We start from the raw sequence: 25,368 nt of genomic DNA, 5'->3' as shown, positions 1-25,368 counted from the left end.
TGATATAGCTGTATCATCTTCAGCAGAGACGCAATAGATTTTTAAGGTGACATAGTGATTTAAGTAACAATTTATCTATGTTATTCCCTTGTTAAGGCTTTATATTTAAAAATAAATATGTAATGCTCTCTGATGCACCATGATGACTTAATCCCATTATTCACAGACATTCTATTCTCCAGAATAAAATGGGAGTCAACTCCATTTATTTGGAAGGTATATTTCTGAAAATACACCTTGTGTCAAATGGGAGCAGATTTGGCTTGGTGTATTTGGTGTGAGGGGGTGAGGGAGTGGATACTGTTTAGCCTGCTACAGAGTTTAAATGGTAGTAGATGCTATTGTTTATTTAGCCGTTCTATTTTCTGTCTATACATAACACAGATAGAAAAAAAAATGAATGGCAAAGTTTTTTACCATTTCCAAGGCTCCTCTAATAACACCACATAGGAGGTTACAGTAGCAAAGTGAAGACCGCCCTGCTGGAAGTTCTTCAACAAAGTCCACTAAAGGATTCTTGTTCAGAATTAAGGAGAATTTATTCCCCCTTTTATTGATGCAGGTCACGCTAGGAGTAATCCCGAGGTACATCTTGAAGGCAACCTGGAAAAAACAAAAAAATGGGTACATAAACATCTTATAAATAAAACAGGATAGAGTAGTAGTTTTTAATCTTTTTAGACATAAGGCACCCCTAGAGAGACTCGCAGCTCACATTTTTAAAGTCATGCTAGGAGTTTTTTCTTGTTTTTACTACAGAAAAATAATAGAGCCGTTTTTCTGTTGCAAAGAGGCTTTTAGACACCACATTCCATTGTTCTGTTTATTAAAGAAAATCGGGGCTCATTGAACACCTCAATTTATGCTGTGTCCAGCATAAAATGCATACAGCATACAATCTAGGCTTCTCTGGATCCCAAGATAATGCATTAGAGTGGTATAGATTCCCCCCCCACCTTCGGTGGTTCTACTCAGTTGTTTTTTGGTATAAAAGCACCATAGTAAACTGAGCACAGTTAATGAACCTGGATTATCACCACTGGTGAACTTCCAGGTCTGGAGTGTACCTATAAGATTTGGGTGGGCATGGCATGAACAGTGCATGTTAATTCACCTTTTGTCTAAATGCAGCACTGATATGGTAGAGACAAGCCCTGGAATATAACTGGGGCAAATATATTTCTGCAATTGCTGAAGATCATAGCTCAAGAACTGGGGCAAATAAATGTGGGTGTCTGCTGTTTTCTGATTTGAAGCTGCAGTCAAACAACAGGGCTAATAACGGAGACTGACAGCTTATTTGAGAGGGAGGCATTGTTTTCATCACAGCTTATAATGCAGATCACTATAAAAATATAATAATCCTTGTAGCTATCTAGCATCTACTTAGCCAGTGGGTACTCTCATGTGGGTGTTGTTTCACGAGGAAAGATTTACAGTGACATCATCACTTCATTGAGACTGCACTAAGCCAGACAGACTAGCAGCATATTTTTCTTCTGAAGAGCTCCTCCCTAAAACACGGCTACAAATTGCTGCACAACAGACAAAGGCTCATTTCCTTTTTTGTTTTTTTTTTTTGTTTTAATTTTTTTCATCTTTAGTGGCCAGCAAACATGGATGGTATACAAACAGTTCTGAAATTCCTTATTAACCAGAAAACTGCCATTGGCTACAGTTTTATGGCTCTACTGACAGTGGGAAGTGAACGCTTATTTTCTGTTGTTGCTTTCAAGTGCCCCTGCAGCAGCGAAAACTTCACGTATGGCTTGGTATTTCTCTTCGCCCCAGCCTTGGTGTTGCTAGTCATTGGGTATTTCCTGAATAGCAGGACCTGGAAACTCTTCACAGGTTGCTTTTTGAACCCCAGGAAAATATTCCCCAAAGGGAACAGCTGCCGTTTCTTTTATGTCTTTGGACAAATCACCTTACATGCCCTGATAGCCCCAGTGATGTGGCTTTCTGTGGCTTTGCTCAACGGGACTTTTTATGAATGTGCCATGAGTGGCTTACAAAATCCTGGGTACTTAAATGTGCTTTGCAAGAATAAATCTGTCGAGTGCTGGGAAGAGCTGTACAAAGTAGTCTGTGGCAAGACCACCATGTCCTTTGCAGAGAGTGAGGAACTAAAACTGACACTTCAAGCACAGTCTCAGGTAAGGAAAATAAAGTAATAACTTTTTTCTCTGTGCTTTGTATTAATTGTCTCGTTTATCTGCACAAGATGGTGACCAGAATGCTGGTAGACCAAAACAAAAGAAAGTGGAATAAGTGAGGGGAAGGCTCTGATCTTCTGACTGATACTGAGTTGTTGCCTACTTCCACACCAGTCTCACTAATGTCAGAGTGAGTAAAACTCTCAGATCCTAGTGAGAGAGGGTAATTCTTGTGAGAAGAACAGATTTTGATAGTGAAGACAGAAGTAGTCTTATCCATGTTACAAAAACAACTTGTATATTAATACTAAAAGTGAGGTACAATTTTTCCAAACAGGCTGTGTGGTCTGCCTAATACCATCTGCCTAATACCGAAACAATTTTTAAGCATCTAATTTCCTGTGCACTGTTTATATCACTTGTCTATTTTTTGCATTTCCTTCCTCTCAAGTAATGAAAAAAGTCTATTTAGTTTGACTGCTTCCTAAAATGTTTGTATAGTAGGAAGGAAACTAGACCTATAATGAAATAACAAAAACCTGCAAAGATATAATAATATTCACGTCTCTCAACCATATTTTACATTTCTGTGTTGCTTAGTGATGTCAGAAAACTGAGAGAAAAGGAATCAAAGTAAACTAAAGAGATAGCAAAGCAGTCCACAGGAAATTGGAGAAAGATGACAGTCAGGATACTGCATGACCCTGCAGAGTCAACAAATGATTATCATGCAGCAATTGTATTTGGATATAACTGTTTCATGTCCTAGAATCAGTTTTTGGTTTGTTTGTTTTTTTCAGGTCCTAGTGCACTGCATGTTTGGGTTGCACAGGAATGACTTCTTGTTTAAAAAAATACTTGAGTATTTGTGGGAAATAATAAAAATCAGCTAGGCAAACTCAAGTCTAGTAGTGTGTGAGCACATAAATCACAGAAGTGCAGCACTCCTACTGAGAGAAGGAAGCACTGAGATATGAAAAGGATGGTTAATACAGAAAAAATTAGGCGTGGAATGCTAACAGCTGGTGTATAAGCCTGCTGAGAAACTAATCAAAATGACACTATTCTTCAATGCCACTCTCTAAAGTTTTCCAGACAAGTCAAAATTTGTTCTTTGATTCTCTTACTTCTATACGGAAACTCTGTAGTAGATACAGATGTTATGTGTTAATTTTTGAATACCAGTGCAGAAGTTCATACATGACAGGCTATAGTTCTTCCTATCAGTTCTATTAGTGCTGTGCAGAGGACAAACATTCAATTCCAGAAGTTACTGAATATGTGAAATTTAGGTTCTTTCCACTATGAAATAAAAGCAAAGGATTTTTGCAAAAAGAAATTGTGTCAGCTGACTCATTTGGTTGCATATAGCTGGTTAGAACACTGGCTTGGTACATAGAGGAACCATGTTCAAATCCTGCTTTGCTTAAATCAGAGTACAGTTTTTCATCCCAAATCAATTCAAATAAGGTCGAGCAGGGTCTGAACCCACAACAGCCAATATCGTAAACACCAAAGTAAATCTTTCTCAGAACATGCTTGACAAACTTTTGCAACTGACAGGTTACTGCAAAACATTCACTTCAAAAACTAGGTCTGTAAAATGAAATGTTTCTGAAAATGTTCTGGCCAGTTCTAAGGCAAGGGTCAGAAATTACACAAAAACCAGTATAAATGATTGGAAATCAGTTCTAATTTGTAACAGAACAGAAATTCAGTGCACATAAACCACTTTCAAAATAGCCAAAACTGGTTTAAGATAAACCTGGATGGATGTAGTATCAGACTTAATTCATTTAGGTTAAATTGGTTTATTAAACTTCTGTCCCAGGATCCCCTCCAGATCCAAGTTAACTCACAGTCCCCCAGCATCCCAGGATGCTTTGCAGGGTGGGTGGGCTAGCCTTGGCCCAAGCTGTTTGCTCCAGCAGACAGGAGGCATGCCCTACTGACCCCTGGCTTCTGACCTGGGCCACTGCCAGCATGTGGCTGCATTTCTGGAATAAAAAGCAAATGTCTGTTCACTTGCTTATGGTTTGATCTGTGCAGCTTAGACTAGCCTGTGAAGATTGAACTGATTCAGCTTTGGGCTTTTTGAGCATCTATACGTAGCCCAAGTGAACAGAACTGGGTTTGATTCTGGTCTCTGGTCCAAATGTCTTCAAGGAACTGCCTGATAGCACTTCTGCCACCACCCTAACACAAGGACTAGAAGTGCTGGAGGTAATAAAAAGATCTGGTCAGGAATTTTCTGAAAGACCATTGATTCATAAAGACCAGAAAAGTTTGTGGGAATAGACCACTTGAGATCTACTGATTTGAATCTTCTGATTCAAAACATTTTGGGGGAAAAAAATCCACTTAATTGCTTTTCATTTTACTTTTAAATTGTAGTTAAATTATAATAAAACATTAAACATTGAGTTCTGACAATAATTAAAAGTTGTCAGAATTAAATTATTCAATTGGCCTGGGACAAAATTTTTTTCTGGGTGATTATTGTGAGACGGTATTTTGCTATTTCAACTTTTCATCTCAATTTAGGATAGATAACATTTTCAGGGAATTGGAAAATTATTTCCTACCCACCTCTGATATACTTCTCTTTGGTGTAATAATAAGAAAGAAAGAAAGTAGAAGTAAGAAATGTAATAAGAAATTTCAAATATATTATGCACTGTTCCTTCATATTTTTATGAAAAAATATCCTCAGCTTAAGCCTTGCCAAGTCTCTCTAACCTATTGAAAGAGATGGTTTGATAGAAATAAGACTGCAGGGGTCATTTCATTTGCAAACAAATACTATATACTTTGACAATGTTTTGTTTGCTCATTTTGATTTAAAATTTCAACTTGCAAGTTAAATTATGCAAAGGGGACAGAATGTTTTGCATTTAGTTCATGACACTGCCACTGAAGGCACATCCAGACGTGCATAGATGCTTGGTTCCCTGGGGCCAAGTAGCAGTGGCACACCTTGCGCTACAGCTACTTGTCCCTGGGGAATGGCTGTGCCATGCACAATTTGGCATGTGGCAAGTTACCCTGGTGGGTGGGGCAGGGGATGCTGTGAACAGCACAGTGCTAGCCCAAGCAGCCTTACCTGGGGTCCTGGGGGCCTCCCGGGGCTGCAGCCATAGTGATTCTGCCATGCGGAGCCTGGCTGGCAGCTGCAGCACAGCTCCAAGTGGCCCAGCTCTTTTTTCCAGCAGCGCCTGCTGTCTATGTGTGCACTGTGCCATTTTCTTTTTCCTGCAGTTTTTTTTGACCCCTGGATACCCACAATAAAAAATAAACCAGCGCAGCACATGCTCAGGCAGCATGCTCTTGCAGTGCGGAGAACCCCGGACTGTGCGATATGTGGCACTGCAAACGTGTTTGCGGCGCCACATACCGCAAGACCGCGCTTGTCTGGACGTGCCCTGATGTCAAAAGTTACATGGGACAACTCACAGAATCTCTTCATGCCTGGGTTCTCCCCCTTTAAAATGAGGTAATATAATTTCTAATTGCTCTTTGCCTGCTTTGTCTATTTCAATTATAACCTTTGCTTTATAGATGGTACCAAACACTTTACCTCCGAGAGCATTTCTGTGCACTACTGTAATAACAATAACCAATCAATCTACAACATCTAAAACAAAATACAATCTATAAGGAATTCAAAATTCTTGATCTCCACATACTGCATATTCTTTGTTTGTTTGAATTTCCATCAACCTCAGTAGGACTTGGGGTACCATATGAATGAAAAAAGATATACTTCATTGATCTGTGTTTTGGATAAAAGCGGTTCACAGTGTGCTGTAAACAGATATTGCACTTCTCTGGGAGAGAGCCTTTTATGCCAGAGTCCTACAGGTGTTCACACCCATTGTCCCATTTCCAGTACATATGACGTATACCAGATAAAATATGCTAACAGTTTTTCCTGGGTGTCTTAACTGCAATCCATTCCAGAAACACACCTGTCAAGCTGTGTGCTCTCCCTGGCCACCTATTAGCAGAGGAGCAGCAATACAGCTTGGAAAGGCTACCTCTGTAAAAGGCTGTGCTGCTCCCATTTTGATCTGAGTCATGACCTGGGACAATCAGAGCCACTTTAAATTAAACACATTTTTACAGCTACATGGTAGCTGAGTCAAAAACACTGCACTAGTGTTTTTCTAACTATTAAGCATGCAAGTGAACGTAAGCGCCTGACTGCAATTCTATTCTACTCTGCTGCTTGAGTCCCTTGAAGACAGTTAATGCAAAAAAGCGTGTGCATTTTCTTCCTCCTCCTCATTACTTTTTTGTCACTCAGTCTTACAGCTGAGATGACCATGTGCTACATAAGTAGATACATGAATGGATTTTCAAAACTTCAACAGTGGGGGATAGAATCAAACTTAAGTATCTAAGTTCACTTATGCCCAATAAAGCAAAAGGTAGAGCAGGGTGGCATTTTAAAGGCTAACAGGTTCAGAATAGGTGGAATAGAATCTGGCCCCAAGAACTGTGGATTCCTTCATTGTGGTGTTGTAGTGCTAACCCTGGAAGGCATCAGGGCTCACTGTTGTACCCTAATGTGAAGCTAGAATGGTGGCCATTACAGAATATTCATAGGTATGTTTCTCTGAAAGACTTTGAGCTGTGTCTGGTCACCAACTGGAGTTGTTATGCAAGTGTCCTGACTGGTTTAGCCTAAAGTATTAAATTCTTCTGGCTGCTGCTATTTCTCTTGTCCATAAGCACAACAGTCGAACATTCCAAATCTAAGTGAAATTTTGATTTTTCAGCTTGGATCCTCTTTCTTTTCTTTTCCAGATTCTGGGGTGGTTTGTGATAGTCGCCATGGCTCTTTTATCTCTGTTAACTACATGCTGTGCCAGTTGCCAGTCCAAAATCAGCCACCTCCAAATCAAGTTCTGGAGGATCTACATAGAGAAGGAGAAAGAGCAATTGGAGCAAATTTTTCAGCTCTATGCCGCCAAGCTCAGTGAACGAAACCTGAAGAGTTTTTTTGAGAACAAAGAACTAGAAGCCTTTCCTATGCCAACGTTCCAGGCATGGGAAGATGCTTCCCAGCTCTATTCTTTTAACAGTAGTGAACAGCATTACAGCACCATTCATAGACTGGTTGAAGATGGCCAAAAAGATATCAGAGAGGAAAGCGAGACCATGCTGGATTTTGTAGATGGACGAGAAATCCCATAGTTGATGGCTGTTTTTAGCCTTTTTAATAGCTTGCCAACGTTGCATATTTTTATCTGTTTTAATACTTCTATTTTGTTAATATTGGGATCTATTCCTGTGCAGTTATTTTCTTTTTCCCCAATTCCTCTTCCTAATTATATGCCAGTTTAAGAAATACAGAAAAATATAATTTCTGTGCTTCAGAGTCCTAATACAAAACTCACTGGTGTCAGTGACAATAATTCCATTAACTTTAATGGGTTTTTCATCAGGTAGTAAAAACATAAAGGACTCAGCAAAGATTTCCATGAGCTAGCTTGTGCAACAGAGACAAACAGGACAATTTTCTGTGTAAAATATATAGCATATAGGTATCACACAAATAAAGGGATTACTGTAAGGTCATATATTTTAATAATGTTATTGTTATAACATGTATTTTAATAGTGCGTTGTTTCCCACTGGAAATCTGGGAAGCCTCCCTTTGCAATGGTATGAGGGTTCCCATTTGTAGCCATGTCTGATTCTCAGATGCTAGGAATTAAATCTGTTGCTGCTCTAAGACTGCAACATGTGGTTTGTCTGGGACTTCAGCCAGCGTACGACCAACAATCTGAAAGGAAATACCATATTTTGAGAGAAAAAAGGAAATGCTTTTGTATTGGGGTAATTTGTTTAAGTTATTCTAGTGTCTAGCAAGCAGCTCACAATTTTTAGAATCAGCCTGGGCAGAGATGAATTTGCAGGCAGAGTGCAGGTGACATGACCATAGAACCAAGATCTATGAAAAATGTATTTTATCACATGACCCTATAATTTATCACAAACCTGTGCGATTCATCCCATGCATGCCACCACAAAGTTTTGTAGCTCCAGGTTTTTAAGACATTAAAAAATGGTAAAGGGAGCTGCTAAGCTTCTTTGGGGTAAATCCTTTGGGTAACTGGCAGACTTCTCCATAGCTTTTTACCATGAATCTGCCTGACTGTATATCTACACAGATCAAAAGTTATTAAATCAAATTATTTTAACAATGAGCCAATGTCCTATATCCTTTTAATCTATTTACAGCAAATATATTCACTGTGCTCATTGCAAAAAAGATGCCTATTATTTGTTTGTTTTATTTCCTCTGCTGTTATATCCAGGAGTGTATACATGCATGAACTCTATTTGGGATCAATTTAGGATTTTTGTTTAAAATTGTAGAGTAGAAATTAGAATCTTAGAGTACTTGTTGGGTTAATAATCTTTCACATGAGCACATGAGTTTTTCAATTTTGGGGCAGAACTGAAATTGATTATTCTCACCTTGTGTGAAGACCCATTATGTGCCCGTCCTTTACTGGCAATATTCACTGGTACCACCAACAGTGGGAAAAGCTAAGGATGCAACATCACCCAGGAAGCAAAGCCACGTGCCCAAGCATATTAGACACTCAGCTGAAGTAGAGCTCGCATGCACATTTAGGCCATGCTCCTTATTGTTCATTGTTCAGGACTAAATTCTATGGGTATAAAGAATGTTGTTAAAGGGATGCAATCTTCAATGAATTACAGTGTAGATACTATAGTCCTAGCAAAATATGCAAAACAATTACTGTACATCATGGTCTTTTAGCCTTTCTCAGGCGTAGAGTCAAATGAATACTGTAGAAAATTATGAATGAAGAAACACTCATTCATACAACTAAAAATTCATGTTGATACTTGTGTTTTATTTATTTTCCATAAACATTCATGCAATCATGTTTACGGGCCAAAATACTCATTGAAAGAGAAATGTTGAGACACCTGTATGGAAGCATATGCCAAAAGTATACCTATTTTTCTGGGTATTTTTAATAGAAATAGGAAAGGGTTAGTGCTATCGTACAAGACATTGTAAGACCCCATTTAGCATATTGTGTGCTTGTCATCTATGTACCAAAAAAAGAGGAAGTTAAAATGGAACACCTGAAAGAAAAGGATTATTAGGATGACTACAGGAAACTATATTTTGATAGGTGACTATTGGAGCCTGAGCTGTTTAGCTTAGTAAAACAAAGGTTCAGAAGGATGTGATTACTCTTTATAGATATACTTGAAAGAGGGGTTTTTTTCCTCTCTCTCTCTTTCTCTCTGTGGGTTTTTTCATTTTCATTTTTTGGTGAATAATTCCTGATGAGGAAAAAGAGGCATACATTCATTTAATGGATTATTTGCTGAAAACAGTTGACTTGGTTCTATTCAATCTTCCATCAAGCAAAATACCCATTTTTACTGATGGGAGTTTTGCACTAGTAAATACAACAGGCTACAGACCTAATGGTCATACTCAGATTAGAAACCCAAGGTAAAACAAATCTTTGTTCAAATTTTAGCAGCTTTTGTCTTCTGGATGCTCTGTAAGTTGAGTACTGAATAGTCCATACCCCCCATATACGTGGACAATGTGGAATAAGACAGATATGCAGGTATACACTAAACAAATCAGTACTGGCCCTCATTCAAGTATCCTTATTCCAGATGGCTTCATAGATTCACAGAATTTAAGGTCAAAAGAGACCAGGCCAGACTTTATACAAAAGATGGTCACTTCCACTAGTGCCCGCTCCAGGCACACTTTCAAATTGCAGATATATAGATGCCTGCTCTCAGAAGAGGATTCTAGGCTTTGGATCCCAGCTGGATGAAGGCACCTTCATGGAGATCTGACTCAGTGACCTAAGCTCTGCAGGTGGATAGGCATGCATTACTTATGTACATTGTTTCCTATTGGCTACAGCAAGCTCCCTCTTTGGGATCCCATTCTCAGATGCACTCCTTAGGAAGCCAAAGTACCCTACATGGGGTTCCAGATTCCATGTTAGGGGCCAGATGCCTAAAAGTCAGGCATTGAGGTGCTTAATTTGTCAGTGCCTACATCCCTTATTAGTTGTAGTCCAAGGATCTGTACAGCTTTTCCTATACTTTTCTTCCAAAGCATCTTTAGTTTAATTTAAATTGTCATATGGATGTTTGGAGCATTTTATAGAAAATCAGTTGAGTGCCTCTCAGTTTGACCTTATGTTTTCAATTAAAATTTCTCTGGCATGCATCCTGTAAAGATTCCTTCCAACAGATACCGCAGACTCTGCTTTTATTAATGTTGTCTCTAAGCTAAATTTTTCAATTGCAATGTTTTGCAACTGTGTGGGTGAGGCCTCAAATGGAGGATGGGGTCCACTTTGGGGCAGTGCACTCAAAAATGCAAAAAATAAATTGGATAGAGTTCAGAGGAAAGCAACAAGGCTGTCTGAAAGCATATCCCATGAGAAAACTGAAGGTAGCCTGCACTGCACAATGCAGTGATGTGAAGAGATACCAACTTACTCTGAATGAGCTAGTTCAAATTGTGGAAATCGTATAGCTGCAACAACATGACATTACTATATTTCATTATGTCTAATTACCTTGGGAAAACCACTGCACCAATACGGCTATACTGCTTCTAGTACCTAAGCTGGCTCAGGTAGCTCAAATATCTGCACACTATACTGTTAAGCTATATAGACATACCTTGAGAAGGGATATTGGTAACAGTCTTCCAACACATAAATGATTGTTATAAAAGGGGATAGTAATCAGATGTGTAACTAGCAGTTTCAGTTCCCTGGGCAGAGATGGGCCAAAGAGCTGGCAGGGAGGAGATTCTGAATACCAGAGAGCAGGGACGTGGAGCATCCTGGGATGCTGTTCTAAAACAGTGGCCAGGGCTTGCTCACCCTGCCCTAGATCGCTGATAGTGATTTTTTTTTTTTCTGGACTGAGTGGGGATAACTTGCTTAAGTCATAGCATAGATGATTTAGATTAAATGTAAGGAAAATCTTAATTAAAAGGATAGCTAAGCATGGGAGCCACTTTCTTAGTGGGTCCTCCATCTTTCAATGGAGTTTTTAAGAACAAGCAAGACAAACATCTTTCTGGGACAGTCTATGGCAAAGGTGCCAAACTCATCTGGCCCTGCAGGCTGGAGAAGTTGTGAAGGGCCAGTTCTGGTGCATGGAGCCAGTGTGTGGGCTGGATCCATAGCACAGAGCTGTGTCATCTAGCCTGTGGGGCTCACAATTTGGTGGTGGCAGTGTTAGTAGCCACAGTTTCTGGTCATTGCCGTTCCTCCCAAAACCAAATTTCCAACTAGTGGGCAGCCCTATGGGCCAGATGACGTAGCTCTACAGGTCAGATTTGCTCTAGCATCTGATGAAGCAAGTTGTCGCCTAGGAAGGCTTTTCTGAATGAGTTAGTGTATGGGGCCACCCTGCCATGTGAGTTACAATTAACACAGTTTATCCTCCTATCAATCCCTATGGGCTGATGTCCCCATAAAACTACGTCTACCACAATGCATTGTGGTCATAGGACTCCCATGATGTACGTCAGTGGTTCAAGCAAAGCACGAGAGACCACTGTCCATTGTGAAAGATAGACTATCTGGGGAACTTAGCCCAGTAGGACAAGAGGGTCATAAGGCAAACAAATTACAGCACCCATAAGGTATTGTTCTAGCTGAAGTGAATGCAGAGATTGTTGATGCTGACCATATTCAAAACCAAAATAAAACTTTGATCTTACAAATTTTCTTATGGAAAATTTAGAATCTGCATTAATCATAATTTCCAAAAGAAGAAAAAAAAATAAAAAGAATTCCCACCTAAGACTCCTACTACTTGCTGCATCCTTTAGTTTTCTAATGAATTCTCTCTCTCTAATAAGAACATCTTTTTTTCATTTAGATATGAGAATTTTACTATGCTCTTTCCCCAATGTATAACCCACCCTGCATTATCAAGATTTCTGTCACTGAGGAAAGTAAGTAGTTAAATGTGCTAAGTGCTCATATGCTTTCCATTTAGTTTCAGCTGTGCTTCACATTAGACTATTAGGTCTATTGCTTTCCAAAGTCTATTGTTAAAATTTCCTGTGCAAGGCAGAACTCACATGGAAACTATACAAAATCGTGACTGTTAATAGTTCAAAGGAGTGCAAAATCATTTAAGGTAAAACTGCAAGAATATAAATTGAAAATTGAAAAGGTCTAACCCTTCAGGTTAACTATATTAGATGTGAAGCTTCGAATAAGAAAATATATTTAAAGAAATCCAAACAACAGCTAAGAAAAGGACTTTATTGTCATTGCAAATTATGACTGGCCACACGGTTCTTGAACCTTTCTAATCTAGCTCCTCTGAGGGTAAAATGAGGTCGCCTGAGGAAAGAGGCATAGCTCTTTATCCAGACCTCCTTCATGAGGAGTAGGTTTTGGCACCTGTACCTAAAGGGAAGTAAACTGAATGGAGTGTTTTGAAAAGCTGGTCCTTAACCTCTTTATCCTATTCCCATATATATGAAACAGGTAGGTAATACCAGTATCTATTGAGGCACTTATACGTGCCCCCAACTTGCTGTAGCACCTTCCAAATATTGATGGATTTAACAGTGCTGTTCCCATGAAGGAACATATATTATTATCCTTGTGTGGAAGCCAACCGAAGGCCAATAAATGTCATACAGCAAAACTAAATTAATTAGCATTTATAAGGTGCTTGGATACAACTGTGCTGAGTATCTTAGACATGTACGCAGATAAAATACTAATAGGGCCACTAGCTTTCTTTAATATTTAACAGCATTCCCATTATAAGTTAACTGGCACTTTTTTTCCTAACACCACACAATGCATTGCACATATAAGTGATGGATCCGAATTAAAGGATGGGTGAGATAAAACACTCAGACATTGAAATAAAAATTTTGATCGGATAATACAATTCTCAGTACCCAAAAATTAAACTGCTAAGAAGTATTTTTCCTATTCCACTAGCAACCATGCTGGCCAAAAATAGCATTTTTTCCTAGCATACTTTTATTCTTCCAAAGCACTTTTCCATAAACACTGTTTGGCTATAATGTGATACTCTAAAGGCCTTGGCAAGTCACCACTGATTTCATAGATTTACAGAGATCTCATTTCTGCTTGCAGTACAGCACTTTACTTTTCAATTTACTGCCCACTACTAAGCACAGCAACCTTTCATGCACTCTTTTTCCATTCCCCTGGGGTCTGAAAATGAATATTTCCGAGCATTGATAGGCTTACAGAAGGCTACCACTGGGATTTCAAGTGTTTATCTTTCAGCATAGGACTTTTGGTAGAAGAACTGATCACAGTTCAATCCACTCCCTTTCAACTTGCAATTTAGGGGTCACATCAAGAGGAGGAAGGAAGGTGGCCAGAATGGCTGGTGATCCCTGAGTTAGCAAAATAATCTCTGCTTTTCAAGGGACTGGTAAGAGCGTTGGTCTGTGCTGAAACTAAAATTAGATGGAGTTTTTTTGGAATTGGCCTGCATATGGCCCATGATACTGGAAATTTTAGTGGATTGGTGATCTTGGAGAATATAGAGCAAAATCTCCCATAGAGAGCTTGCTGCATTTCAGAATGAGTCCTAATTAATCCGTAGACTAAAATTCTAAGCCTCATCTAAACCTAATATGGACCTGGATCCAGACTTCAACATTACCTCCTCAGCTCATCCCTGTTTTCAATATGTTTCTGCAGCTTTTTCCCCACTCTCTTTCTGACCAGTTAGTGAATGGAACATCCATTGGATTTTTAGAAAAGTGAGTGGTTTTAATCAGGGTTATTACCTCTTTCTTCCGTATTCCACTGCAAATCACAGGACCTGCAATGTGGGGATTTACTTAACAGTATGGGAACAAATTGAAGAAGTGTTTACTTTGGCTGATCATTGCTTTACTTTGGCCCCACTGCATTAGTGTCTAAATTCTCAGAACCTGAGTTTCTGAATGACTAGACTGGTTTCATGGCAATGTTACACATAACTTCTGCATTGAACAAGTGTAACATGCACCTGCAGGCCTCCATTCTGCTTTCCAAAGGACCACAGAATCAGAACCATAGAGTTACAAAATGTTTTCTCAATATAGCTGCTCATTTTAACCCACAAGCCAAGAGAATCACACCTGAAAATGGTGATAAGTGAACAATGTTGAAGAGATGCAAAAACACCAGTCTTCCACCCCATTACATTTTTGTCCATGATTTAAGCATCATAATCATTATCCTAATTTAGTTTTATGACCAATGAGGTAAAAAAGGGAAACTAAGGGCATTTATAGACGTGCTCCAAGAGGCAGGGAGGTGGATGCTTTAATTAGCAAGCTGCGCTAATTAAAAGGGCCCAAGCATCATGCGTCCCCATGATGAAACACTGGTGGCAGGGTGCTTTGAACTAAAGTTCGTTCGCCAAGCTTTAGTTCAAAGCACCCTGCTGCCATTTTTCAGTGTGGGGATGCTGATACATGTGATGCTTCAGTGGGTTAATTTCCCCACACCAGCAGACTTGATTAATCGAGTCCACTCCAATGCGCTGGATTTACAGTGTATCGGAGCAGCCTCCTTGCATGTGTGTAAGTGCCCAAAGTATTTAATAATCTCTCAAGTACCAGTCAGTCCGCTAACCAGATCAGAAATTAATTTATATAAATAGGTAATGCCAGAAGCTTAAACCTGCCTGTGTTTATCTTAGATTATTTCTTTTATTTCCATTTATTTTTCGCGTGCATTCTGCAAAAATCCTTAGTTCTGTTTCTCTGAAGAATTCCCAGTCTAGGAAATTTGATGGTTAAATTTCAGAAAGCTAATTTGTTTTGTCAAAGATTCAGAAATAGCTTCCAGCTACTGAATCATATTTTTGTCCCATAAAGGTAATACAACTAAGGATGCTTTCACTAAAAGACTTTCTAGCTTGCTGACAATAGTAACAAGAGGAAAATTGGGGGGGGGGGGGGGGGGTCTTGTTCCCAAAGGTAGCCTTTCTCTGCTATTATTTGTGTTCAAATCAACTGCACTGCAGAACAAAACAGGGAGAGAATAAGTTAGGCCCTTTTAAATAGTGAGGACTGTTGGTGACTTCAAACATCTAGCACAACTAAAAATCATCAAAGGGGAGGAACAGACCTGGACTGTTAGGCTGATGCCCTGGGACCCCCTGCCAGCTGGGGCTGCTCCAATCCAGCTCATTGTGCTGCGATCCTGGGCACACATGCAAATGGCAATAAACTCTGGAGTTTATTGCGTCACATTAATTGCACATGTAGATGTGCACTCAATGTACTAACTTGTGCAGTTTGTGTATATTGCCCTTTACTGGATTTTTTAAAAATGGGTCTTTTGGATGGCTGGGCAGCAGATAAAGAAGGAAAGGTAAGTCACTGTAGCCTGGGAGCTTATCCCAGGCGAATGAGTTCTTTTCCCAGTTCTTAAATGTACATTGTTTAACTACTGTGATTAAAAGCAGTCATAACGGTGCCAAGCATACACATCTACTTCCACAAATAATAAAATAGAAATAAAAAAACTTGAATTAACTAATTTGGGAAAGACTAGTTTTCAGTTCAGAGGTTTCAGTCCACACCACCTTAGAAAAGCAGATAAAAGCTGTCAAACATTGTCTTTTCTCTCTCCCCCACCCCCTCACTCCCACCCCATGCATCCAATTATTTCAAAAATAGAACAGCAAAAGTAGGAATTACTCATTACTAGGAATTATTAGTTACTATCACCAGGTTCATTTTAAATAATGTTACCACAAAGCAGCACATATGTGGCCATTTATTCACATTGTTCTTTCAGAAGACAGATGAGGACTTGTTAACATCTTATTGTCTTGGAGGAGAAGTCAATGAAGTTCTATAGATGCCTGCGCTGTACATCCCAGCATGTCAGTAAAATATGTAGTACAGATCTGTAATTACTAAAATGTTCTTTAGGTCACATCTGTATCTGCTGCCAAAGGGCACATATACAGCTTTTTTGGCCCATAAATCTCTACATGCAATCCTAATCCACCTGGAGGAAAGCCAACAACCTATTGGACATTTAGATTCCTTACGTCACTGGGGGCCAACTTTCTGACAGGCATCATAAATTATCCTTGCACCTTTCCTGACTGCCACTCCAATCTCTTTTCCCTGCCAATCTGCTGCCCTGCTTTCTGCCCTATCTGTCATGTGCCCCAAGCTGCCACTTGCCACATAGAAAGCCTAACCATGCCACTTGTGTCACACGTACCAAGGTTGGCCATACCCACTTTAATATTTTGGTTTTCTAACCATACTCAGAAGGGATTCACTAGGGCATCTGCCTTCATTTATGCTCTGTTGAGATCCTAATCTGCCCTTGGAAGCATCCCAGAAAAATGCAGAATGATCTTCCCACCTTTTATGCTGTTGGCCAAGTGGTTAGGCTTCTTGCCCATCTCAGCCAGATGGAGTATAAAAAGCAGTGTGTTCATAGAACTATGTGCAGCTTGCTGTACTTGCATAAGCCTTATCTGATGATCTTCCCACTTCACGTAGACATTTCAACTGTGTGTCTATCTGAACCACTATTATGGTTAATGATGAGTCCTTTGTCTTAATTTTACTATTATGATTTTAACTTAATGATCTGGATGCAATAATGTTGACTGAATAGTGCCTTTATTTTATTTTTGGCCTTCAAGAGTCTGGCTTGAAATAAAATAACTCTGCTGTTGTGACTCCTCTAGCATCTTAACCTCAGGATCTGGACAAACATCACATTAACACTGGTATAACTTGCACTGGTTTTGTACAGCAGTATAAGTTGCAGAGGTCTCTACAGAGGACATAAAACCAACTTTCTGAAGGTTGCTTCTGCAGTAGGTACCATTATAGCATTGTGCTACTAGGTGGTGTGGAAACTTTGAGACTGAAGCAGGCAGATGGCAGCTATGCCAGTATAACTTATACAAGTGTTGTTTTACTTTTATTTTTCCCAGGATAAACTTATATCAGTTTCCAGCAAGTTACACTGGTATAAGGTTATGTTATGTGCCCAGCCTTATACCAGTATAAGGTCAGTGAAAGTATATCTAGGCCCTTACTAATTTGTTAGTCATCAGAAGGTATACAAAACATGGGCTGCATAGGAAGATTCCTTCTGAAAGTTAAATGGCTAGATGTATTCAAGAACAGGGGTCTGCAACCTATGGCCTACAGGCCAGATCCAGCCTGTAGACCTGTGGGGGTTTTGGCAGCATTTAGTGGCAGGGTGTTGTGCCATGCCTTAGCTGGGCAGTGGAGAGTTTCAAGCATGCCTCTGTTGGGCAGCAGGAAAAAGCAGTGGCAGTAGCAGCCATGGCAGCAGCCAGGTTCTAAAGCCAGCCCACCTCAGACCTGAGCCAGGTACGTCATGCTGGTCCATTACCACAAAAACGTTGCTGACTACTGGTATAGAACTGTATTATTCTCTTGATGTGCAGCAGAAGTATAGTGTCACATACGGTTTGAAACCATACATATACCACTGAAGGGCTCTGAATGCTCAGTAAGGCAAAGAACAGTCTCCTGTAGTTGGGAGCAGGCTTAAGTTTGAGTGCTGTTAGATGAGAGTAAGCTCTAAAATAAAATATTTGCCTGCCACATGGAGCGTTTGTTAATGTGGAAGATGACATGTTCTCTTGTCCTTCTGCTTTATAGCAGCTTCACGTGTGACAGGAGAGTTAAGCAGCTGATAAATGAACCTCTCTTGGACCACGTCTACACGAGATGCTAACTGTGCAGTTGTTGCTGCGCAGTCATTTAGTACTTGCATAACCAAGTACTAAATGATCGCGCAGTAACAGGTGTTAATGCACAGTAGCGTTCTGGCATGGTTGCCTAGTGATGCTTACTGCACAGTAGCTGGCTACTACTGTGCAATAGCTCATTACTACTATGCAGTAGCATCGCATCACGGCTCATGCCTGGCAACACTATTGCACAGTAGTAACGAGCTACTATGCAGTAATAACGAGCGACTGCACAGTAAGTGTCTTATGTAGATGCAGCCTTAGAGATGAAAAAAGGTAGGAGAGGAGAAAAGGCCAGACAATAAGAACATGAAGGGATACCAAGTCTATTTGATTTTACTCTTACTTACCTGTGCAATCATGTCTGCAATTTCCGAATAGCTATGGCACTTCCTCACAGCTGAACGAGCTAAAAAGTCTTCAATGAGTCTTATGCCAATGCCATATCCCCTGAGGCAAAGAAAAGAAAATTATGTGCAAAAACTAAATAAGCACTTTAGCTGACTGAGAATGTAATGACGTAATTGCCATCAATATTTGGCAAAGCAATGGATAGTCTCTATACTGATCCATATTTTACCTACGACATTTATTTGGGATGAATTTGGCTTATTTTAGATTTTGATAAGCATTTTTTAAAAAGAAAAATAGAAAATAAATACCAACACCCCTCTCCCTGTGCTCAGTTGGCAGTGTTTTACAGTGATTCATGCTTGCATTTTTTCCTGGACAATTTCTCAAGTGGAGTTACATTTTGATTGCCTCTATTTAGGTTTTTATGATGGGCCCCTCATAGGGATATACTAGTTTCACATGCTATGTCTTTTGCTTCTGTGACTCACTGAGCCCAGCCTACATACTTTGGAAGTTTTTAGGAGACATTTGCACTTTGTTTTTCAGAGAGAAGTGTTGTGTTTTGTTTGAGCTGTAGCAATACGCTACTATTTATTACAATCATTTGTTACAAGTACAGTGCTGTTCTAGCCCACTGCACACAGTCCATCCCTTTGGAGCTCTCAGAAGCTTTACTTTCTGTGGTACCAATGCCTTAATATCTTTAATAACAGCCTTATACAATTATAAATTCATCTCTGGTAAGGCCTCTGTCAGGGAAGAAAAAAAGAGACTTCCCTACTAGGTCACATAACTTATTCTTTAGGTTGATCTATAGGTGGTTCTGGAATCCATCTTAGCATGGGAAACGTGGCTCACCTACCTGACATCGAAATCTCAAGTTGCAGAGATCTTGCCCCCTGCAATCTCTCTGAAATAACCTCAAACATGAGGTGAGCGAGTCCCCCCATTCCAGCATTTGCTCCTCTTCACCAACGTGTACCTCTCCCCCTCCTCTGCAGCTCTCTCTCTTTTGTCCTGCTTTCTCCTCTTTAGTTCCTTCTTTCTTTTTTCTTTTCCTAGCACACTGCTTCTCTTTTACCTACCACCCCACAAAAAGGATGCTAATCATCGTTGGCACATAGCTTCTGCATAAAACTGGGTGCATCTACACATGTACTTTACTGTGGAGCTGACTAATTACCTCTTCAGTGAAATATCACCATCTACATGTGTGTCTGTATTAGGGTTCAGTAAATTAATTAACTCCACTGTAGGATAGTGCTGTCTGGGATAGGTACTATCCTACAGCAGAGTAATTATGTGTGCCAAAACGCACATGTAGATGGTAACCAGGGCTGGCTGGGCACGAGGGTGCTACAGTGCCAGCTAGCCCCCACACTGTAGCACCCTGTGCCCCAGCTAGCCCCTCCACAACATGTTGAGATGGGGCAGATCAGCCCCGGGCTGGCAGGCTGCCCCCCTGGACCTCTTCCCAGGCAGGGCTGCTTCACCCTGGTTCAACATGCTGCAGTTCCAGGCACACGTGTAAACGCTGCGCCTGGGAGCAATAAACTCTTGGGCAAACTGCACCAGAGTTCATTGCTACATGCTAATTGCATGTGTAGATGCAACCACTATGTCTTTGAGGGCAGGTCTAGACAGACCCAGGTCGCACTCTGCTCATGCTAACTCTGGAATGAGAAGTGGTGTATATTAGGTCCCTAAGCATCCACTGCTAGCACTAGGAAGATGGAATTGGCTTTTAAATACTGAGATGTTCCATAAAAATTCTTGTGTCATGGTAAATGATTTTTAGACTTTGGAAGATGAAAAGTTTATGATGCTGACATGCATGTAAATATTAGCAACTAGGTCAAATTCAGAAATGATTTTTTTTCCATTTACACTAATTGTAAACACTAATTGTTTCAGAAATTTTTACTGTTCATTACAGGCTCTACCTGGTCCACCGAAGTTACTGATTTCATATTAAGGCTTATGACAAGAAGCCAACAATGTATTCCAGAGCTGCTTTTTGAAAGACTGAAGTTCAAAATAACACTGTATGATTCACCAGCAAACCATGAAATATTTATTTATTGCCTAAGTTTCAACATTAGCTTCACTGATAAATATTTCATTAGCTTTTATTAAAATATGTATGTGACCAACACGAGAGAGTGCTCAGTTTATTTTTATTTTTAACCATTAGGTAAACTGAAGTGACAAGCTGCTATAGTGGAAACCTGACAGCCTTATAATAGCTATACCTAGGTACTGTACTGAACTTAGAACATCTCTTCCTTTTACTATAGTCTTGCATAAACAAAGAAGTAAATGAGAATAGCTCAGGTGGCTAAGCTGTGTAACATTAAACCAGCCAATGGTATATTAGCAGGGAAGAATATGGCACTGTGTTCATCAAATGGGGGAAAAAAGAAAAAACCTTACAGACAGCTTATATAGTGGGAGAGGAGCAATATACTACTCCTTACCTTACAAGTGGAGCATTTCCCAATTTTTGCCATAGAACCTGAAAGGAACATGTACAGAATGTTCCAAAATGTGTGATTTGGCAAAAACAAAACAAAACAAAAAAACCTCATTCCAGGTGTTCTTCTGTCTCTTTTCTCCTTGTGAGTAGATCATGATTTTTCTCAAACTGATGAACACTTGAATAGTTTCTGTGAACAGGCACTTTTCTGTAATTTGTTCAGCAGCTTATTTGATTCAGAATGTGAGATGCTTTGATTAGACATGTAGGCCATACGGCGTGTTCCTTCTTTTTTCTGGATGGATACATTTCACTCTAAAGACTTGTCTACACCATCTCTTTAGTGCTAGGAACATGGCTGAGAGTTCCACCTCGCCTATTCACTCCCATAGGGATGCCCCAAATTGCAGACACAAAGCAAAAAAGCCGTCTTAGAGCAGTGTGTCTGAGGAACAGATCTTGCTCAGAACTACACTGACTCATTTCCAGGATGCAGTGCACACTGAGTAGGAGCAAGTGGGAAAAGCGTGTTTCTCAGTGGAGGTCACAGACTGGTCATAGAACATGTGTAGTTAAGCCCTTAGCATCTGGTGCTGTGCAAATACTCTTAACCTATTCAAAATATGTTTCCTGCTTATCTTCTATAATGTTACTTTTTATTAATTCTTTTGTAGTAATGTCCAGGAGCCTCAGTCATGGGCCAGACTGTCCTTACTGCAAAGAGCTCACCTGTTTAAAATTCATTGCTTTGGTGGAAAGCCCTGACATTTGGCTGATTTGCTAGGATGTCCATGAAACTAATCACTGAAGGGATTCAGTTAAGAGGAAGACATGTTCTAGGAACCTTCCCGTGGACAAAGAGTTCTTCTGTTGAGCTCTCCTGGCAGTTGTGATAATATTTATATTGTAAGCTCCTTAAAGTTTAAAGATTGCCCTGTTTTGTACTTCACTTGATCTTAAACACAGTGCTGGTACACACAAGATAAATAGAATATAAGGTTGGAGAAGTATATGCAGTTACATGGATGTCACTTTTTGTTAGGCTGAAAATATAAGCAGAATAAACTTGATACTTACATTCTGTCTAAATATTTGTTCACATCTTCATCCTTCTCATAGTCTTTACACAGTTGGGCTACCAAAGCCCCATAGGTGAGCACAAAGAGTTCTCTGCTCTGCCAAATGAAGGGAAAAATGTGGCATGGAAAGGCACAAACTACGTTCAAACATATATATCAATTTTTAAGCTATGGTGGTATATTCTAATGAAACCCAACTTTTATATTTCTAAGATCTTTTTGTCTATGGACAGAGAGAGCCAGGGTCTGATATAGATTTACTTTACTGATATCCCTCACTTATACCTCAGTCTCACAAAGGAACTTTACATACAAATATTGTTGACTGATAGAAATATCAGGAACAGGACTGATCCACACCCTCCACCCCTGTTTCTTATGCCAATAGAAGCACATGTGAATCCCAGAATGAAGAAGAATTATAAAACAAAAAAGTACATGCAAGACTAATGCCAAGCATTCTGGTTGTGAATAGTAATTGAGGCAGTGAAACAATTCAGGTCTATTACATCAGGGGCACCAATGTAAATGGTTAAATTAAATTGCATTAATAAAGGCACATTGGATCTAGTTCTTTACATTTAAAATCTGTGCAAAGTGGATGTAAAAAACTATAGGTTCAGAATGTTTTGCCATGCTTTACATGGGTGTAAATGACCACACATCAGCAAGGCACAGAATAAGTCCCATATTCCTTTCCTTTCCTTTCCTTCCAACAGTCTAATAAGAAGCCTTATTTTTACTTTTTTTAATTAATATTCCATTCCTAGTGTACTGTGCCACCAGATTCATGAAAACATGGGGCCACTGTTGTAAAGACCTCAGTTGTTTCACTGCCTCAGTTACTAATGCCAAACCTGAATGCTTGGCATTAGTCTTGCTTATCAATTCATGAAAAGGATCTAGTGTATTTGTGTATCCTTACTTTATTTCTGCCACATAATTAAGTAAATTTTTATTTCCAATTTTAAGCAAAGCTCTGTCCTGCCACTAATTCCACTTCCTTCTAAAAATGACTTCAGTCCAATCAACAGGTACATAAAATATTGCATGCACTAGCCAAGAATAAATCATTAAGTGTATTCAGGAATAGCAGATTAAACCTGGAGGATCTGTCTACATTAGAAAAGGGGACCCTGGCCCGCTAAATCAGTGGTACTCAACATTCTGGCCTCAGGGGCCAGAACAGTGATACAGGGTGGGTCTGCTGGCTGGCTCTTGCCAACGGGGTTAGTCTATGGACTGGATACAGTGGCTGGATTTGGCACATGAAGTCAGTCCACGGGTGCAACCTGGCTGTCGGGTGACCCGGCATGCTAAAATAATCTAACGTATGGGGTTGTGTCATCCAGCCCCCAGGGCTCTCCAGAGTTTCAAAAATGTGGTGGCAGGTGGGCAGTGGCAGCATTAATTGCTGAACCTCTGAAAGCTGTGGGAATAGGAGAAATAGAGCAGCCACTGCTCCCCACACGTTCCCCACAGCAGGATCACCCTGGCCTTGGGAAGGAGTCCCAGCAGTAGGAGAGAGTGGGTTATAGCAGGCTGAATAAGCACTTATAGTACTCCCTCCCAGTGGCAACACATAGGCAGTACATGGGGGTGCACATGCACCCCCTGAGAGCACTGGTGCACTCCCTGATTGGCCACGCTCGCCACTTAGGTGATGGGCAGGGGGGGCAGGCAGGAGCACTGGTGCCCCCCTACAAGCAGCAGCTGATCACTGCAGCTGCTCCCAGAAGTGGCCGCAACCACTCCCAGAAGTGGCTGTAGTGATCAGTTGCAGCAATTGGCCATGGCAGAACTCCCTCCAGGCATCGAGATCTGCCGCGGCAACCTCCCCACCCCGGCAGCAAGATCAGCTGCAGAGGGACTTCTCCCCCTCCACCCGGGCAGTGAGATTGGCCACGGGGGACCAGTGAGACTAGTCATAGGGGGGGCGTGTGCCCCCCCCCCAACTAAGGCAGCACCAGTCACCCATGCTCCCTTCTCTTCTCAGAAATTTTCACCGCTAAAAGTGAGCGCCTGTTTGCAATCCACAGGTGAGCAAGAAAAGCTCTCCTGTTTAGCTTAGTAAGACAAAAGGCACAATCTGATCCTATACAAAAATGGTGAGTTGGTAGGGGATATTGTGACAAATGTAATATCTTAAAACATCTGTTAGAAGAAAAAAATATTTTGCTCTGGAGGAAAGTGTCCACTGAGTGGGGTTTCTTTTGTTTTGTTTTTTTTAATGAAAATGTGTATTTCTGAAACAGCTTGCATATGAATTACTGAGAAATCCAGATAAACCCCAGGAAATGCAGGAGCATAGATTTGCTGCATACCATATGATGAGCTGATGCAGAGGATGAAATGGTGGGCAATTGCCAATCCTACAACATAAAGAGAAGCAATGAAAAAATGACAAGCATTCATAGAAATTCTTTATGTTGCATTTGATGAAGAGCTAAATGAAAGAAACAAAATGTGATTAAATGGGGAGTAGAGGCAATTACAAGAGAAAGTTAAATCACAGTAGCAGGAATGAGCCTCAGCAAAAAAAAAAAGCCACTGTGAAGCTACGGTTACTAGGTACTGCCACTATAAATAAAAATAATTATTCATTTTTTTTTTGTATGGGTAAAATGATGTTCCAAAGTATTCTCAATAGTATAATCTCAAAATGTAATGTAGCACCATGTTTTTCCTAGTCTGATTTTTAGGTTTTCCTCATCATTATCATTATCATTATTTTATCATTATCATTTTATCATTTATCATTATCATTATTTTAAGAAAATGTGATTATCTTCCTTGGATCTCTTGAGTGTATTTTAACAAATGATTTCCTGCCCTTGTAGCAACAGGACTCTCATATCTATGCTTTACCTGTGGCAAGTTAAAGGATTTTTTGGATGTTTCAGGCATTATGGCTGGCAGTTGTATATGAGGGTTGTTCCTTAAGTTTATAAGGATCAATTAGATAAACACTTATCTAGGTTAGTTTAGATAGGAATGATCCTGCATTCAGTAGAAAATTGAATTAGGGGTGTAGATAGATGTTCAGGCCCCCACTGTAACTCACGGTGCTTTACAAAAAAGTTAGAGTTGGACGCTATTCCCCCCCTCCCTGCAACTGTTGGGTTGCGGGGTGGAGGGAATCAAGCCTGCCTGTACTGGCCCTCCTGGCAAGAAGATGGGGACACTCCAGCAGCCTCTGAGGAGGTGGCTGAACTGTCCCTGTCCCCAACCCCACCCTCTTTGTCCCAGCTCCAGGGCTGACAGCAGGGAGGGAGGGGAAGAAGGAAGAGGGGGAAGCAAGCAGGCCTTTGCCTGGCCTGAGCTGGAGGTGGTGTGAGGATTGGAGCCCCCTGCCTCAGGATCCCCCCAGTACCCGGGCTGAGGTACTGGGGAGAGCTGGGCTGGGCCCATGAGGTGGGGGGGCAGTTCCAATCCACCCATCTCTCACCAGCTCAGGCCAGGCAAAGTTCAATGCTGCTCACTTCTC

The 25,368-nt window shown here is 40.4% G+C and overlaps 2 protein-coding genes across 2 annotated transcripts in view; one reads left to right on the top strand and one right to left on the bottom strand.

Annotated features, from left to right (window-relative positions):
* Nucleotides 1-25,368, bottom strand: part of TRAPPC3L (trafficking protein particle complex 3 like) — a 56,241-nt gene that overhangs the window by 1,693 nt on the left and 29,180 nt on the right. Inside the window, exons 2-5 of the mRNA XM_006026156.3 lie at nt 24,206-24,253; nt 21,880-21,977; nt 18,323-18,422; nt 418-603 (exon numbers count right to left, since the gene is read on the bottom strand). Coding sequence (XP_006026218.1) covers nt 418-603; nt 18,323-18,422; nt 21,880-21,977; nt 24,206-24,208 — 387 coding nt within the window. The 5' untranslated portion in view covers nt 24,209-24,253. The remainder of the gene's footprint in view (nt 1-417; nt 604-18,322; nt 18,423-21,879; nt 21,978-24,205; nt 24,254-25,368) is intronic.
* CALHM5 (calcium homeostasis modulator family member 5) lies at nt 1,514-8,635 on the top strand. Its single transcript, XM_006026155.3, has 2 exons — nt 1,514-2,156; nt 6,966-8,635. The coding sequence occupies exons 1-2, from the start codon at nt 1,617-1,619 to the stop codon at nt 7,353-7,355; spliced, it is 930 nt and encodes a 309-aa protein (XP_006026217.1). The 5' UTR covers nt 1,514-1,616; the 3' UTR covers nt 7,356-8,635.

The sequence above is a fragment of the Alligator sinensis genome, unplaced genomic scaffold (assembly GCF_000455745.1).
Source record: "Alligator sinensis unplaced genomic scaffold, ASM45574v1 scaffold38_1, whole genome shotgun sequence".
Classification (NCBI taxonomy): Eukaryota; Metazoa; Chordata; order Crocodylia; family Alligatoridae; genus Alligator; species Alligator sinensis.
This window is presented reverse-complemented; position numbering and strand designations above follow the sequence as displayed.